A 15274-nucleotide genomic window follows, 5' to 3' on the forward strand; every position below is an offset into this window, starting at 1 on the left:
CTGCCCTTTAAAGTGTTCCTACGTCTTTTTCCAAGTGCAATTACTTACTCATGCCTCTTTGTAGACGGAGCTGAAAATCATCTCCTGAGGGAACGCTGCCTCGAAAAGCTGTGTCAGCACGCCATTTACCAGTTCAGCCTCTACTGCTGGCATGCACAGGCTACTTATGGCCCTCTTAATTAGAATTAAAGTTACCACACCATCCATCTTTCATACCACTTTGGATCGCGGGGCATTTTTGTCGATCCCAGCTCTCTTGGTCCTGGGCACAAACCAGGAGAGCCAGAGAGTCCATGGTAGTAGTCTCGATGGTGCCGGGGGACCCTTGAGCAGTTTGCATGTCTCAGTTTTAAGGAAAAGTATAATAATTGTAAAATGAAACGCTTTGGAATAAGTGAGAAGATCGAGCCCAAGTTGAGTTCTTCTTTACAGCTTTTGCATGTTATCCCTGTGTGTGTGTGTGTGTGTGTGTGTGTGTGTGTGTGTGTGTGTGTGTGTGTGTGTGTGTGTGTGTGTGTGTGTGTGTGTGTGTGTGTGTGTGTGTGTGTGTGTGTGTGTGTGTGTGTGTGTGTGTTCTCCAGGTATAATGGTTTCCTCCCACAGTCCAACTCTAAATTGCTTGGTAAATAATTCACCCTGGGAGTCCCATTGGGATTAGAAAAAAAATCTTGCTTATTAAGGATAAACCTGTATGGAAGATTGATGTTTAATTCCCTGACTGGCTGGAGGCAATTTCAACATGTTGACTGATGTTGACGCAGTGAAATTGTAAACTTGTGTCTCTTCTTGTCGAGCCGCAGCGGCACTTTTCACTTATTGTGTGAGAAGACGAGGTCGGTAAGAACAGGCAAAGTGAACGCACTGAAAGAAGCTTACTGAATTATAAATGAGGCTGATAATGGAAACGTGATTAAAAGAATGAAAGATTAGGAAAAACCTGATTCGTCACCTGCACCAGAAGAGAGATGAGAGACACCCTCTCTAGAAATGGAGAGAATACGTTACGTATAATTGTGAGCTGAGTTGAATATGCTGATTAAACTTACTTTCTCCCAAAAAAGTCAATTATGACAATATAAAGTGTAGAAAACAATGGCAACAACTGCACATAAAAGCCTATTATATTGTACTAACAAAACATGGAAAGTATACTTCAAATTACTATAATACAACAGAAAAGGCCTGAGGGCTTCATCTTATGTAATTCAGTCTTCCCCGCGCAGACGGTCAGGAAATACAAGAAGAAACTGGAGAAAATGTAATTAGAAGGCAAAAAGCATCCAGGTCTCCCGACAAAATATTTAAAATGAATCCAATTGTGTGGAAAATACGATAAAATTTCAACAGAAGCAGTCAAATATTACACATTTTCACGTTGTGTGAAATACCATGGCAGAGACCTGAGAACCAAATCAAGATAGATAAATGAGACACAATATGGATATAAAACACCAATTGTCAATATTGCGGTCCAGAATATTTTGTGGTAAACACTGAATCAAAAACGATAGATTGATGTAGATTGATTGACTTCATTAAATCATAAGGGGATTAAATGATCAACAACTTACAGCATGCTCATTAGAACCAAAGCTAAAGGGAGTTTATTAAATATAAATATAAAATATATGTAGAAAATTGTAATTTTAAATTTGACCTCTTGTGTTTTGTTTTATTCACCGTTATGTCTACTAAAATTTTCTACTTTTTTTAACGCCTAAATTATTATATTTTAGAGCTTGTAATTTCTATTTTATTTAAAAATGTGTGAGAGGGAAAAGCTATTTCGGTTCTCAATGTGTGAAAATGTGTATCTGAACTCACAAATAAAAATATCAACTTTAATCAAAACATTAAAGTTGTTAATTTTTTTGCACCGAAAGTTCTGTTCTTCCAAATTCACCTGAAACTGTGCAGCGCTACTCTGTCGTCTTCATGTCGCAGAAACAGATTCAGGTAAAAATTTCTTCTTCAGCCGTGATTTGGAAAAATCATTGAGAGATTCAATTCTTCAGAAGGGAAATGTCACATGCGACGACTGTCAAACACGCCGGCCTGAAAACGAGAAGAATTCTCACTTCCACAAATACCAAACCTAACACTCAGCAGGGCGTCATAAAACCACCATCCTGCCTCAGGAAATATCCACAAGCTCACTTCTCAATTTATCAAACTCAGACATACACTGACCATGTAACCCCTCATCCCCTCACCTTCATTAGGATTTTGAAAAATGGCCCCAGTGCTCCGTCGACCAGAGTCACTGTGCAGATAAACAGGAATACAAAGCGTTTGTCAGTCAGCCCTGAGAGTGTTCGCTCTACCATATCGAAGTAGAAGATGTATCCTCTGTGTGATTGCAGCCGGGATTAATTTCTTGCCAGTTCAGCACCTTGTGTAAATGCACATGCATTTACTGAGGACTTAGCGGTATCCACCAGAGACATGACTAACAGCTCATAAGTATATTCTCTGGATGTGTGGGTGGCTGTGAAGTTGTCATCTCCGGACGGACAGTCTAACCCTGATCCAGTCTCTCTGTCACGAGCTGTGAGTAACGTCTGTGGAGCACTATTATTACTGTCTGAGGAGGGAATTAGAGATAAGCTGCAGTGGAGGCAGATTTGAGGACATTTCAATGCAATAAGGTTATAAAGATTAAAAATTAAAAATCATTGTGAAGCGGAGAAAGAGATGCTGCTCGTCCGACTCGTCAGCAAACATAGAAAACCCTTCGAATGTGGGATTTTATTGATGGTGATGAAATTACTGGTAACATATAGGACTGCATTCCCAACAAAAATTGAGCCGTTTGTGGTTGTAAGCAAAAACTGAGAAACACTGACATGAATTCCACGGCTAATTTTTTCACGTTGTGCTTTCCAGCTGAATTACGGCAGGTCGATACTCGGCGGCAGCGTTTCCACTTTCACGTCCCGCACTTGCACAAGGCGCGAGATCTGCTTCGATGAATCATCTCTGACAGCTCAATACCTGAGTAATGCTGCATTTTCCCTCCCAAGAGATGAAGAATCCTTACTTCTCCCAAAACTCACTTGAGTCCTCTATACTTAAACAGTTTTGTTTTTTTGTTTACTCGCCATAATCTTTCCTAATGGAGTTTTCTCACTGTTCGGCCTCCACAACGCAGATTAGATAATCTCGTGAGGCAGCAGAGTGCGCCTCTCCGACTTCATTTGCCCCGGGTTTTCACATCTCAAATTACAGAGACAAACGAATGATCTGTTTCTCTGGCGGTGAGCTGCTCCTAAAATCTAAACAGAATTGCAGACACCACACAACGGCAAACACTGATATTCTCCTAAACAAATGCGATAATTGGAAAACATTACAGAAGGAAAGTTCTGCATTCATGATGGACTTCGTTGCTTGTGTGAAATTTATTTCTACTCAGCAAAAATCACCTTAGAAAAACTATTTGGTCTCGATTCAAGCTTTAGCAGGTCACACTGAACCCAAACCGACACAACACGGGATGGACGTACGTGGAAAAAGGATCAAAAGAGTCGATATAGACGAGATGATCGCCGCCTCTTTGCAAGGATTTATGCAACACTGGTTTTTGTTCAAGGTTCAAATAAAAGACGTCCCATCCGGTTAGTCCGTCCTTCACTGCGAGTGGTCTTCGGGATGGTGCAACATGGTGAAATCCTCTGTTCAAACGCTGCATGAAGTGCGAGGAGCGTTTCCTGTGAACCTGTTTTTAGCTCGACCACTGAGACGAGACATGAAAAGCTCTTTGTGTCACTAAAATGTTCTTTACTGTTGGGTCGGGTTCTGCTCGACGCAAACTGTGTCCGATTCTACATCCAGAGTCCTCCCCGACACGGAGTTGCAAAAATTGCAGACATTTTTAAAACGCCGTCATGACGCGCATTCGCTGAGAACAGTGATGTCATCCGTCCACCTGCGATGTGTTACGTTTCTTTAATATGAGGATTTTTACATCTCTCCATTTTTTGGTGTGTTTCTGTGGCGGCGTTACAGTGCCACCTATAGGCCTGGCATATGTACTACACGGTCTTGTGTAGTTTTCACGGTGACGTGTGGACGCAGACATTTCCTGCACCGATGCCGTGTGGACGGGAAACTTTTTAAAACGATAAAATAAAAAGTTCTGGCTTGCATGGACAGGGCCGTAGTTGAAAAAAAATGAAGGAAAACAACATGGGGAGACCTGAGAAAGACATTGATGAGAAGACTGAAGCGTCTCCCCTTTTTTTCTGCATTTCGTATCGATCGACAGACACTAAATATTTCTCCACTAAAAACTAAATCTGGAAACCAGAGAGAAACCGCTCTCCCGGAGCTGTTGAAAGACAGCACCATTAATAAACCCTTATACCTCGAATGCTCACCAATTGTTTTATTTTGAAAGAAAATGCAAAATCGTCCTTATTGAGCTGAAAGTCGCTGCATCTGGCCAACAAAATGTTCCCTTAAACAACCAGTAGTCACTCAAAACCTCTCAAGCATGATTTGTCTCGACATCTTCTACAATATTTATGGTAGGAAGGTGCTTTGAAAAGGTGGGAGGCTCCGTCACGGAGCTTCGACGCGCAACGCTGCACACGCTCACATCAGGTAGTCCTTTCTGGTTGAATTCCAGACTTTCGAATGTTTTCACATCATTTGAGTTTAACTCTTCTCATTGCTAGACCGTTTTAACTTGAAATGTCTTTTGTCCTTCAACATCGTCAATGCTTTTCCACTGACATTTGTTTTATTATTTCAATGTTTCTCAGTTGCACTTACAATTTTATAGATTGTTTTAATAAAGCAAGTTTTTTTCTTCCACCTTTATTTTGATTTTATGCAATAAGAATATTGCAAACCCTATTAAAAAAACCATTTTTTTCCTGTTGCTTCTACAAGCCTGCTTCCTTCAAACCAATGGATTTATTCAAGATATTGGATTGAGGCATTATTTAAAAAGGTGGAATTTCAACGGCACAAGTTATTGAGACGGTGATATTTGTTCGTTGTGGTATACCCACCACTGTACCTGGCTTTTGTTTTGATAAATTACTTGATTGCATGCTTCTAATTGAATGTCCTACTTTAACTTGTTCCATCTAATTTCACCCAAAAGCCAATTATCCCTAACTTTTTGTGAGTATTGCAGACCAAAGATAACACTCATCAGTAGTAGTATTGGGGGATTTTTGATAACTTCACCACAAAAAACCTTTTCCACAGCCAACTTTTCACATTAGATGGTTAGTTAAGTTCCAGCATTTGCCGATATCGTTTCATTTTATTGTCATCTCATTGGCATGGCTTCCGTCTGTCACATGTCAAAATGGCCTTGGGAATCTGTTGGGTCCTGTGCTTCCACTTTCATTTTTGTCTTAATTTAAAATTATATTCTGCCGCTGCCGAGCAAAGCTTCTTCAACGTTTCTTCGCGGTGCAAATCAGTCAACTGTCACAGTATTGCATTTCCAAAACAGCAGCAATATTACTGTGTGTGTGTGTGTGTGTGTGTGTGTGTGTGTGTGTGTGTGTGTGTGTGTGTGTGTGTGTGTGTGTGTGTGTGTGTGTGTGTGTGTGTGTGTGTGTGTGTGTGTGTGTGTGTGTGTGTGTGTGTGTGTGTGTGTGTGTGTGTGTGTGTGTGTGAGATGAAGAATAGCCCAAGAGGGGCAGACGTGAAAAATCCAACAGGAAGGAGCCAGCCATCGATTTACAACAGTGTAGAAAGGTCAGACATGCAGATATGACAGATTTAAGCAACAGAGGCGTCCGTCTGCAGCCTAAATAAAGAGCAGCGCCAGATTGAAGATGAAGGACACATAGAACAAACAGTACAGTTACTTAAGGCGTGGGCATGTGGTCATCGGTTATCTTGATTTCATCAGTTTTTAGAAGAAGCCGTCTTAATAACAAACATTTTAAGTGCAACCAGCAAATGAGCGTCTTTATAACCTTTGAGTTATCACAACTTTACCCTGCAGCTCCTCAGCACTTTGCTGGATCCTGTACTCCATTAAACAGCTCGTCACAGCAAGACGACACACTTCCAACTCCACCTGCCTACCTCCACCTGCCTCAGTCTCCACCACAAACGGTAAACAATGGCAGCTGAAAAGGATCAGAGGGGAAGTGAGAAGAGAAAGTGGCAATGAGTGTGTGTGTGTGTGTGTGTGTGTGTGTGTGTGTGTGTGTGTGTGTGTGTGTGTGTGTGTGGTGTGTGTGTGTGTGTGGGGGGGGGGGGGGGGGGGGGGGGGGTGCTGCGTTTTCAAGCTTGCAGAATCTATTTCTCCTTAGCTTTCAAGCCAGCAAGAGGAAATTACCTTGTTCTAATCCTTTGTAGAGGAAAACCGAAGTGTGACCCTGTTAATGTATCGGAACACGGGCTTGTTGAATTAATAACAAGGTTATTCTGTGTTTCAGCTTGGCTGAGAGATCAAGATATAGTGTTCTTACGTGTGTCTTTCATGATTTCTCCATCTTAGAAGTATTAACAAATAACTCTCTCCAGTCTGATGCCATTACTGTCTCTTATGTGGTAAATCTTATGAGTGGGTTTCTTCTTCGAGATTATGGGCAGATTATACTAAATTACTTCATTAATGTGTTGTTCTTTTTTGTAGAATATGGCTAACAACTGTGCAGATTGAGTCTATAATGTCTCAGTTTTCTGCGTCAATACAACCAGAGCAGGAATTGGCTGTTCTGACTTACCCAATAAAAGCAATTTCACTTCTCTGGCTGCCTTCTCTCCATCCTCTCGGAGATTTTTGTCAATCATCTTTGACCTCTCGGCGGCAGCTTTATCCTCGGCGCTCACCGTACAGCCCATGATCCGATGGCAGGGGGGCGCCGACCACTTGCGCAAAAAAAAAAAATTGAATAAAAAAAAATCTTATTAATATGGGTTGGGGGTAGAATTAAACGATGGAGCAGCTTGGAAAAACCGCCCCGTGCCACACTTTTTCTTTAAAAAAATAGAAATAAAAAAATCCACGCGTAGAAAGTCGAGGCTGCAGCTCAGATAAGAATTTGGATGATTGGTTGTTTTTGCTCTACAGTTCAGGTTGCACTGAGTGGCCCATGCCGACGCGCTCCGAAACGCTCCGTCCTCAGGCTGAGATGCCTGAGCTGAGCCTTGTGGTCCTGTAGAGGGCCTGGTCCTGCACGTCTGAGTCTCTGTTCCTGCTGCTGTTCCTACTGCTGCTGCTGCTGCTGCTGCGGTCCTCTCAGGTGCTCAATCAGAGCTCGCGCGTAAAGGGAAAAAAAAACAACCCAAATCCTCAGTTATTCCCTCTCCGTGCCACTTTACAAGTACCAGTCGCGATGACGTCACGCGTGCCACTTGTCGCGATAGTCCAATTAAATCAGGTGAGCGGGTTCTGCCGAGGAGCCAATTAGAGAGGGAAGCGGCGAGGCGTGATTTCGGGGGTGAGACGCGCAGCGGACTGCAGTCGGCGCTGTGCCAGACTCATTCCTCCGCAGTCTGTGCCGGATGCGCGCTATCCTCTCTCCCCGAGACGACGAGCCGCGCAGAGCAGAGCAGAGCAGCCAGTGAGTGACGGTCCCCGGTGCACGAGACGCTCCGTCTCTGCAGGCGCGCGCGACGTGCCGCAGAAGTGGATAAATGAGTCTTTGCGTCACGCGTTTATGAAATACCTTGGCTCATAATTAGGCCGTTGGAATGAGAGGTGCAGAGCGCCACCCAATGGACGAAGTTTCGTTTTTGTTATGTTATGTTCTTCACTTTCACCCGTTCAACACTGATCTGAACCGTTAAAGCACAGCTTGTTCTTTAAGCTCGGACCTTCTATCCATCTTCAATCCCACTTAATCCTGTGGGTCTTGGGGCGACTCTGGATGAAGTCCAGCCTGGACAGGTCACCAGTCCATCACAGAGCAAACACACACACAATGATGGGCCATTTTAGGGTCTTCAATTAACCTCCTGCACACACACACACACACACACACACACACACACACACACACACACACACACACACACACACACACACACACACACACACACACACAGGTGGAACATGCAAACTCCACTCAGAAAGGCCAGCTGTGAGGCCCGACCACAAACCAATGCAGTCCAAGGACAGACCAAGAGTTTTCAAATAGATAATAATTCATCCAGGCCTGAACTCGTTATAAAAAAAACTTTACACCTGGAGTTTTCTCGACCTAATTATATCAGTGTTTTAAACAAAACCGTGTGCATTAAAAGGAAGACATGCATCCTTTTAAGGAGAGACAGTTTTTATCACTGCAGATGCAACACAGAGTCTTTGAATCACACCCGACTCTCTGAGATGCAGACTCCGTGAACAGATCCCGTACGTTTAACTGAAACCGGAGTAAGTTTGTGAATGTCTCAACAGTTTTAGTAAAAAAAAGCAGCTGCTCCAGATTGAAAAGCATGTCAAAGGATTAAACTTTTGTAGAGGTCATGATGTTCTCTTTCGTTCGTTGAGACGGTCCCAGAGGACTTTCTAACCTTTTGTATTTGAGACAATGGGGGACAAACAAAATGTGATACGACTAAACTACAAGCTCATCCATCGTCTGTGGCTGAAAAGGAGGGTCAGGACATCCAATGTGTCACAGAAACACACACATCGATCACAAACATCCCCACCTTGGACTCAAATTTTTCTTTTTGTTTTATTGATTTTCTGAGAATATTTACAATCACATTGGATTGGACTTTTTTTTTTTTCCACAGTTTTGCTCCAACAAGACCCAACAACATCTCCACGCTTCCTGTTCCACAATTAGATTGTTTGAGTGTTTGCTATTACACATACATTTTCCTAGACAGTCAAGAGTAAAATACCACTAAGTGATACAGTTTTGAAATGAAAGAACATGTTAGATAAAGTCAAGAACAGGCTGATGGGATGCCGGATTTTAGCATGTTTTCCAAAGCGGTCGCCAATTGTGTGACTGTGTAAAATTCAACCACTGTCACGTCACATTTTAACTCAACAAAAGCCTGTCCAGTGTTATTTTAAATTGTTCATACTTTTTGTTACCATTTGATATTGATTCAATATACTGTTGCCTCAATAGAATAATAAATAATGTCTCATTTTTAATTTTTAAAATAAAATGCTGCATTTACAATGTATTCAAGTCTACATGCATATTTTAATTCTCCAGCATTATTCATCCCAGAAGCAGGCTTTTTTTCTTCTGCATGATGATACAGTTTAGTAAAGGAGAGACAACGAGTGATTTTTTTTTGTTTATTTAGAGCACAAAGAGCATCAATGTGGAATCTCTGAGGCAGCGGTCCACACATAGATGTGTTTGAAAGGTTTTCCCAGCTGAGTTGACTCACAACACTGGAGCCCCTCCGGTTCACTCTGCAGGTAGTTATGTCCTCTGATGGTTGCTTCTGTTGACTGAACTGGCAGATTTAGCAAAAGCTGTGCTTGAGCATGAACTGATGAACATACAATGTCGCAATGGAGGAAGCTCAACATCTGTAAACTCAAATACCACTCCTCAGCTAATGATTCTTACTTTGTTTGGAAAGGTCTGAGGATAAACACTATAGCAGCATGCAGACCCAGATCTCTCCCACTCCGGAGACAGCCAATATCCGGCCAAATCACGTGAACCAACCAGTTCTACCGTTCTGACCCTAAACTCCATTGGCACCAGCTCACCTGTGTCAGCAGGGGGCCCAGCCAACCACTCGCACCTTCACCTCTCACTGGAGATAAATGTAAATGACACCCTCAAGAGGCAAAGCAGATTTTGTTGAAGCTCAAATATTTTTAAATCTGAATTAAATAGTCAGTGAGCTGCAGATGTTCCCTAACCCCAAAGGCTGGTAGTTCAAACAATAATAAATCACTTTTAAAAAGTGATCTAAGTCAATTTTAACTTGCTGAAAACCTCTGCCTAAGTCATAAACTATTTTGATATACCGTGTATGTGATGCAATGTAACTGCAACACAATCATTTAAATCCCGAAAAACAGCTTCTGTTCCTGGAATTGCTTTTGTCAGCCAGAGTCTTGCCCCGTCCAATATGGCGGATTCGTTTACGTATCGTCGTGTCCCACAGTGCAAAGCTGTCCGTTTGCGCACGCGCACACAGTTCCTTCGTGCAGTTTGGTCTCTGGAGAAGACAAGTCGAAGCGGATAAAAATAACCATGTAAGTTCATGTTCACTCAATAACTTCAATATTCTTTCAACTATCCCAAACTGTATATCTAACTTTAACTCATCTCGTTGTTATTTTTTACTGTTAACTAATCCCGAGAAGTGAAATATCTCAGTAATTGTAATAATTAATCATGACTGAACGCGGTTTCATACCGCTTTTTCAACGTGTTCTTCTGGTAAAGGGTTTTTTACACAATTATTGTATTATTTGCGTCGAGTTGGTTGACTGTACAGTATTAATTACTGGCTTGTTAACGAGGTTTTGCGGCCTTGATTGCACATCATGTGCAGGCGCTTATGACAATTAACGTAACCTCGACTGTTAACGTCACAGTTTGTTAATGCGCATGTTAGAAATTACTTAATATTTTCTTTGACTCAAATTTTGGCTGATATATTTGAAGAAGAAGCTATAAACTTTGCTTGGTAACGTTAGAACGTGAGCGTGTTAAGCAGCAAAGTCTCAAGTATTAGGGCTGTAAATACTCCTCCTGTACACAAGAGGGAGCCGCTTACGTGTCTACAACTGAGGTAGTAGGAACTGTTGTTTATTTCCGTTGACCACACACGGATATGTTATTGTGTGACACCGTGTGTTTTAGCTCTGACTGAGCTAAATGTTCCACGTACGAATAATATTGAATTACATTTTCTTATTTATTACAAGCAAGCAGTGCGACGTGTGTACTCCTCGTATTAGTAGCGACAAAACTAAGTAGAATGTAAAATGTTGATTTCGAATTCTCCGTTTCTGATTGGGCCAGAATAGATCACGTGGCCACAAAGACACCCTTCCGTTAAAAGAATAAAACACTTTAATGTCTTTAAAACGCATCGAATCAACAACAGCGACGCTCGGACTGTGTTGTTTATTCTCCGTGTTTCATATGAAGTCTTAAATAGACGTGCGTTGGTGTCACACCTGGACTCATGTTGACAGTGCGGTGAATCACTCCCTCTCCGCGGATCCATTGTAGGCATCGCTTCTCGGCCTTTTGGCTAAGATCAAGTGTAGTATCTGTTCTTATCAGTTTAATATCTGATACGTCCCCTACCCGGGGACCATATATTAAATTGATTTTTGGAACAGGGAGATGGAATAGGGGCTTGCTCCGTCCACTCCACGCATCGACCTGGTATTGCAGTACTTCCAGGAACGGTGCACCCCCCCTCTACTGTTCAATGGAAATATATCACTAAGGTGAACATTAGGTACACACAGTACCTGAAGTAGAATTCTGTTATTTGAATTTGTGACAATATTGTGAGAATATTTCTATCTGATGTAAACCAACTTGAAATAATTCAAGATACTTGTCTATTGTACCTCAGGAACTTTAATTGAAATATTTCTTCTGTTTACAGTGAAGTAGTAAAATATTATTATTAACAACTCATAAACAGTGCAGTATATAAACACTGTGTAATATGCAAACAAAACTGAATTCCATTAAGAAGTGGTAGAGTTACTCTGCCTTAAAAAAGTAATCCAACCTACTTCCCATAAAAGGCGTCTCTTCTGCAGGTCATAGTTCACAACCTGCGTCAGGACACCTCTGTTCACCACCGCTGGTCTCTGGACTGTCCACTGTCCGGGATCGTTTCCTACCAGGAAACAGTTTGGGACACCGGCCCAGCCTCACCACCGCCTCCTGCACCCACACCCCCCCCCATCAAGGTATTTCTCTCATTACTTGGAATTTTTTTCTCCACAAATTCAAAGTAAACAAAACCTGCAACGTTGGTATTTTGATTTAAAGGAGACATATCATGCTTTTAAATCCTTCCTTTTTACATATAAATCATACAGTTGTGGTCTATACAACGCGAAACTGCAATGCTTGGGTCTGAATTCCTCATTATTGTAGCTCCACAGGCCCCTTTTCAACCCCTTTTCTGATGTGCTTCTGAGAGCAACTCGTTTTGGGGCTGTCTCTTCAAATGCAAATGAGACACTTCATACCCCGCCTCCTCTCCAGGTTGCAGAGGTGACACTCGGTTCAACGTCACCCTGTTCGGCCATCTTTGTAGTTTGATAGAACAGATACAATTATCTAGCGGCGCAGAAACTTTATATTCACACATTATTTACAAAATGTCAACAACGGAAGATTTGTCCATCCAGCCATACATGTTGGAGCCAGAGTCGGACCCGGCGGAGCGAGATGAAAATGACGATGATGCACCTACAGAACAACGTCTTCATATGGATGTAACGCAATGGTGTGTTACTATATTTACACTAACTTCTCCATCCATGCCCACTACTACAATACTGCGTGTATTACAACGACTATTTAACACAGAAGTTACATTATAATCTAAAACGAGCACACAGCGCTAACATATGAAGACGGTGCAACTGCTAATGCTAACAAAACAATGACAGGGACGTCTTATCATCACACCTTTTAGCGTTATATACAGCTTACCGAAGTGCTCTGTTCGTCGTCTCCATAGATAGAAGGAACTGACCGCTCAATCAGACGAAGTCTTTCGGCAAATCCTTCTTTATACTGGCGGAGGTTGCTGAAGCAGTCGTCCTTAAAGTGATTCGCGCACACAAAAATGACCTTACCCACAGATGTGGGTACATTTCTGTGAAAAATAAAACTCAACCAGGCACTTCGAAAAGGTTCTGATGCTGGGAGACGGTGTAACGAAGCTTGTGGGTTACTACATCCAACAACCGAACATTTCGACTTATCCTCTCGTAACTTCGGTTGGACTACAAAATCGCAGCGAGAAACAAAAATGGCGGATTGCTCGAAGTGTCGATGTCCTAATTTGGCAGTTCCGCTGAGAATACTGTGACGTCATTGTTCAAAAAACGTAATAGAGAATAGAAAAATCGAAACCGATCGCAAAATATGACCAAAACAGAATATAAAGATATCAACGGAGCACCTGAAGAGACTACTTTGAACTTTTCTGTACTTCTAAACACTCTAAATATACAACAAAATGCATTTAAGGGCTAAAAAAGTGGATTTAGCATGATATGTCCCCTTTAAAGAATTTATATGAACCCAAGCCTTTTGTGTTGTTTGTTTTATTGGTGAAAATTATTTCTGTTTTGTTTATTTCATTAAAGCAAAACATTATTTCTTCACTTTTAATATTGATTTCTGTGTGTTGTTTATTCTAACTGGACTTTCAAGGGTTTAAGGTCCAACAAACATTAGTCACATAAGACTCAATCGATTCCTGGAGTTGTTTCATTGTGTTTTCAGTTATTTTTTACTAAACCAAAACTAATATTATCTTGATATTTTACTGAGTTTGTCTTCGAAAGCAGTACCAAAGAGCCCAGGGCCCTATTTCTATTCACAAGGTGTTATAGGAGGCCTGCAGATAACAAATAAACATACAAAATTATATTAAAAACTAATAAGAGGATGATGGAAACAATCAGAGTGTACAGGTGCTCAGTTTAGGGGTGCAGATAGAAGCAATGTGAAACTACACGGGGAATAAAGAAGTACATGTTTGGAGTGAGGTGAGTACAGGTGAAAACCATCAAAGAAAAGAAGACCCAAATACACCATTTAACAACATTTTGGACGCCCAAAACGCCAATTTCAGCCTAAAACCATGTCAGCGAGACACATTTTGGTGTCCTTATAATAGTGATTTATGTACCACATGAAACCAGTTCAAAGACTGTGTTCACCAAATACGACACGAGAGAGAAATCCAACAAATCTCTGTTTTAGTTCTTTATATTAAAGCAAAGATGTTTTATTCCTTGGACTATAAACTTTTTTTTTTTTTTTTTTTTTTTTTTTTTTTACTAAACTGTCCTTTCTCAGCTTCTTTGTACGTTCACACTTCATGACACAATGACATCAACGATCCTCGAATTGAACCGAGAAGGGAAATGAAGACGACAGAGTCAATTTAAAAACATCTACAATTATTTTATTGCCAAACTAAAACTGTCCGTGCTATTTACACTTTACAAGCTGTATTGTAAATATGCGTCACGAATATAAAAGGTATACATTTATATACATTATTTATATAAAGTCATGTCTTTAATTACCAAAAATCCATCGACCTTGTTATTTATTCATAGTCATGTTATTTCCACAGATCAACATCTTGAACAACAGCTATAATAAAATATCACAGATATTCTTTCGGGTACAAGTCAACGTCTACTTGATTTCATACGTTTGGTAATAAAGCGGCGGTAATTGTTTAAGAATTAAAGGCGTTTCCCAAGCGGTAGGTAGTCGGTCGTTTTTTTTTTTTTTTGTCACGATCCGTTGAGGTGAAGCGACACTGGGTTCGCAGAACAACAAACAACAACAACAACCACTTCAAGTACACGAAAGCAGCCCTGATACTCGGGACTTTATCTTCCTTCGGTCGTTGTTCGTAGTCTGTAAAATGCAGTCGTCACGATCGGAGCTACTAAACCTTTTCTCTCTTAACATATATCTTTATAAAGTAAGTGGAGTACTGAAGCACCTAATTCTACCAAAGCCTGAGAATTTGTGATATAATAAAACTTTCTTTGGGGTAAATATGGCAATTGTTGTTTTTTTTATTTTTATTGCAAGTTAAAGCTTAATATTGTGTCCTATATCCTCTGATATAAGGAAAGCAACAGAAATCCCCAGAGGAAGTCATTGCAACTTGCCCCTGCGACGTTAAGCTTATCTGCCCCCAACCAGGATTCAACTACCAACTCCCACCGGACGTCAGAGCGTCTTAATTTGCCACCAGAAGGAATAATGAAATACTGTAAAAAAAATAAATAAAAAAAAACGTGTGGGTGTGAAAATCCCTCGTGTAACTACCGTTTTATATTTGTAAAAATTGTGTAGGATTCCATTTTTTTTTTTTTTTTTTACTAATGGTGAATTATAGCAGCTCCTCATAAAAACACAACTACAGCACAGATTGGGACTTCAATACACTTCACTGTAACGTGTCAGACGTACAGATTTACAAATACGATCTATACATGACAGTGATGGGAGGGAAGAGGGGAGAAAAAAAAAAAAAAGAAGGTTCTGTGCAGGTTATTATACCGACTACAGGGTCTACGGGAGCAAAACTCATGCAAAACAAGACCCAACTAAAA

At 41.0% G+C, this 15274-nt stretch overlaps 1 protein-coding gene across 2 annotated transcripts in view; it reads right to left on the reverse strand.

Moving 5' to 3' along the window:
* gnai2b (guanine nucleotide binding protein (G protein), alpha inhibiting activity polypeptide 2b) overlaps positions 1-7615 on the reverse strand; it is a 38680-nt gene extending 31065 nt beyond the window's left edge. Inside the window, exon 1 of one of the 2 annotated variants that reach the window (XM_080460747.1) lies at positions 6705-7615. In XM_080460747.1, the coding sequence (XP_080316873.1) occupies positions 6705-6822 (118 nt within the window). In that variant the 5' untranslated portion in view covers positions 6823-7615. Of the gene's footprint in view, positions 1-5967; positions 6072-6704 lie in introns of those variants that run through there. The other variant, XM_080460749.1, reaches the window with a different exon arrangement.
* Between the last annotated feature and the right edge of the window lie 7659 nt (positions 7616-15274).

The sequence above is a fragment of the Lipophrys pholis genome, assembly GCF_963383615.2.
Source record: "Lipophrys pholis genome assembly, chromosome: 4".
Classification (NCBI taxonomy): domain Eukaryota; kingdom Metazoa; phylum Chordata; class Actinopteri; order Blenniiformes; family Blenniidae; genus Lipophrys; species Lipophrys pholis.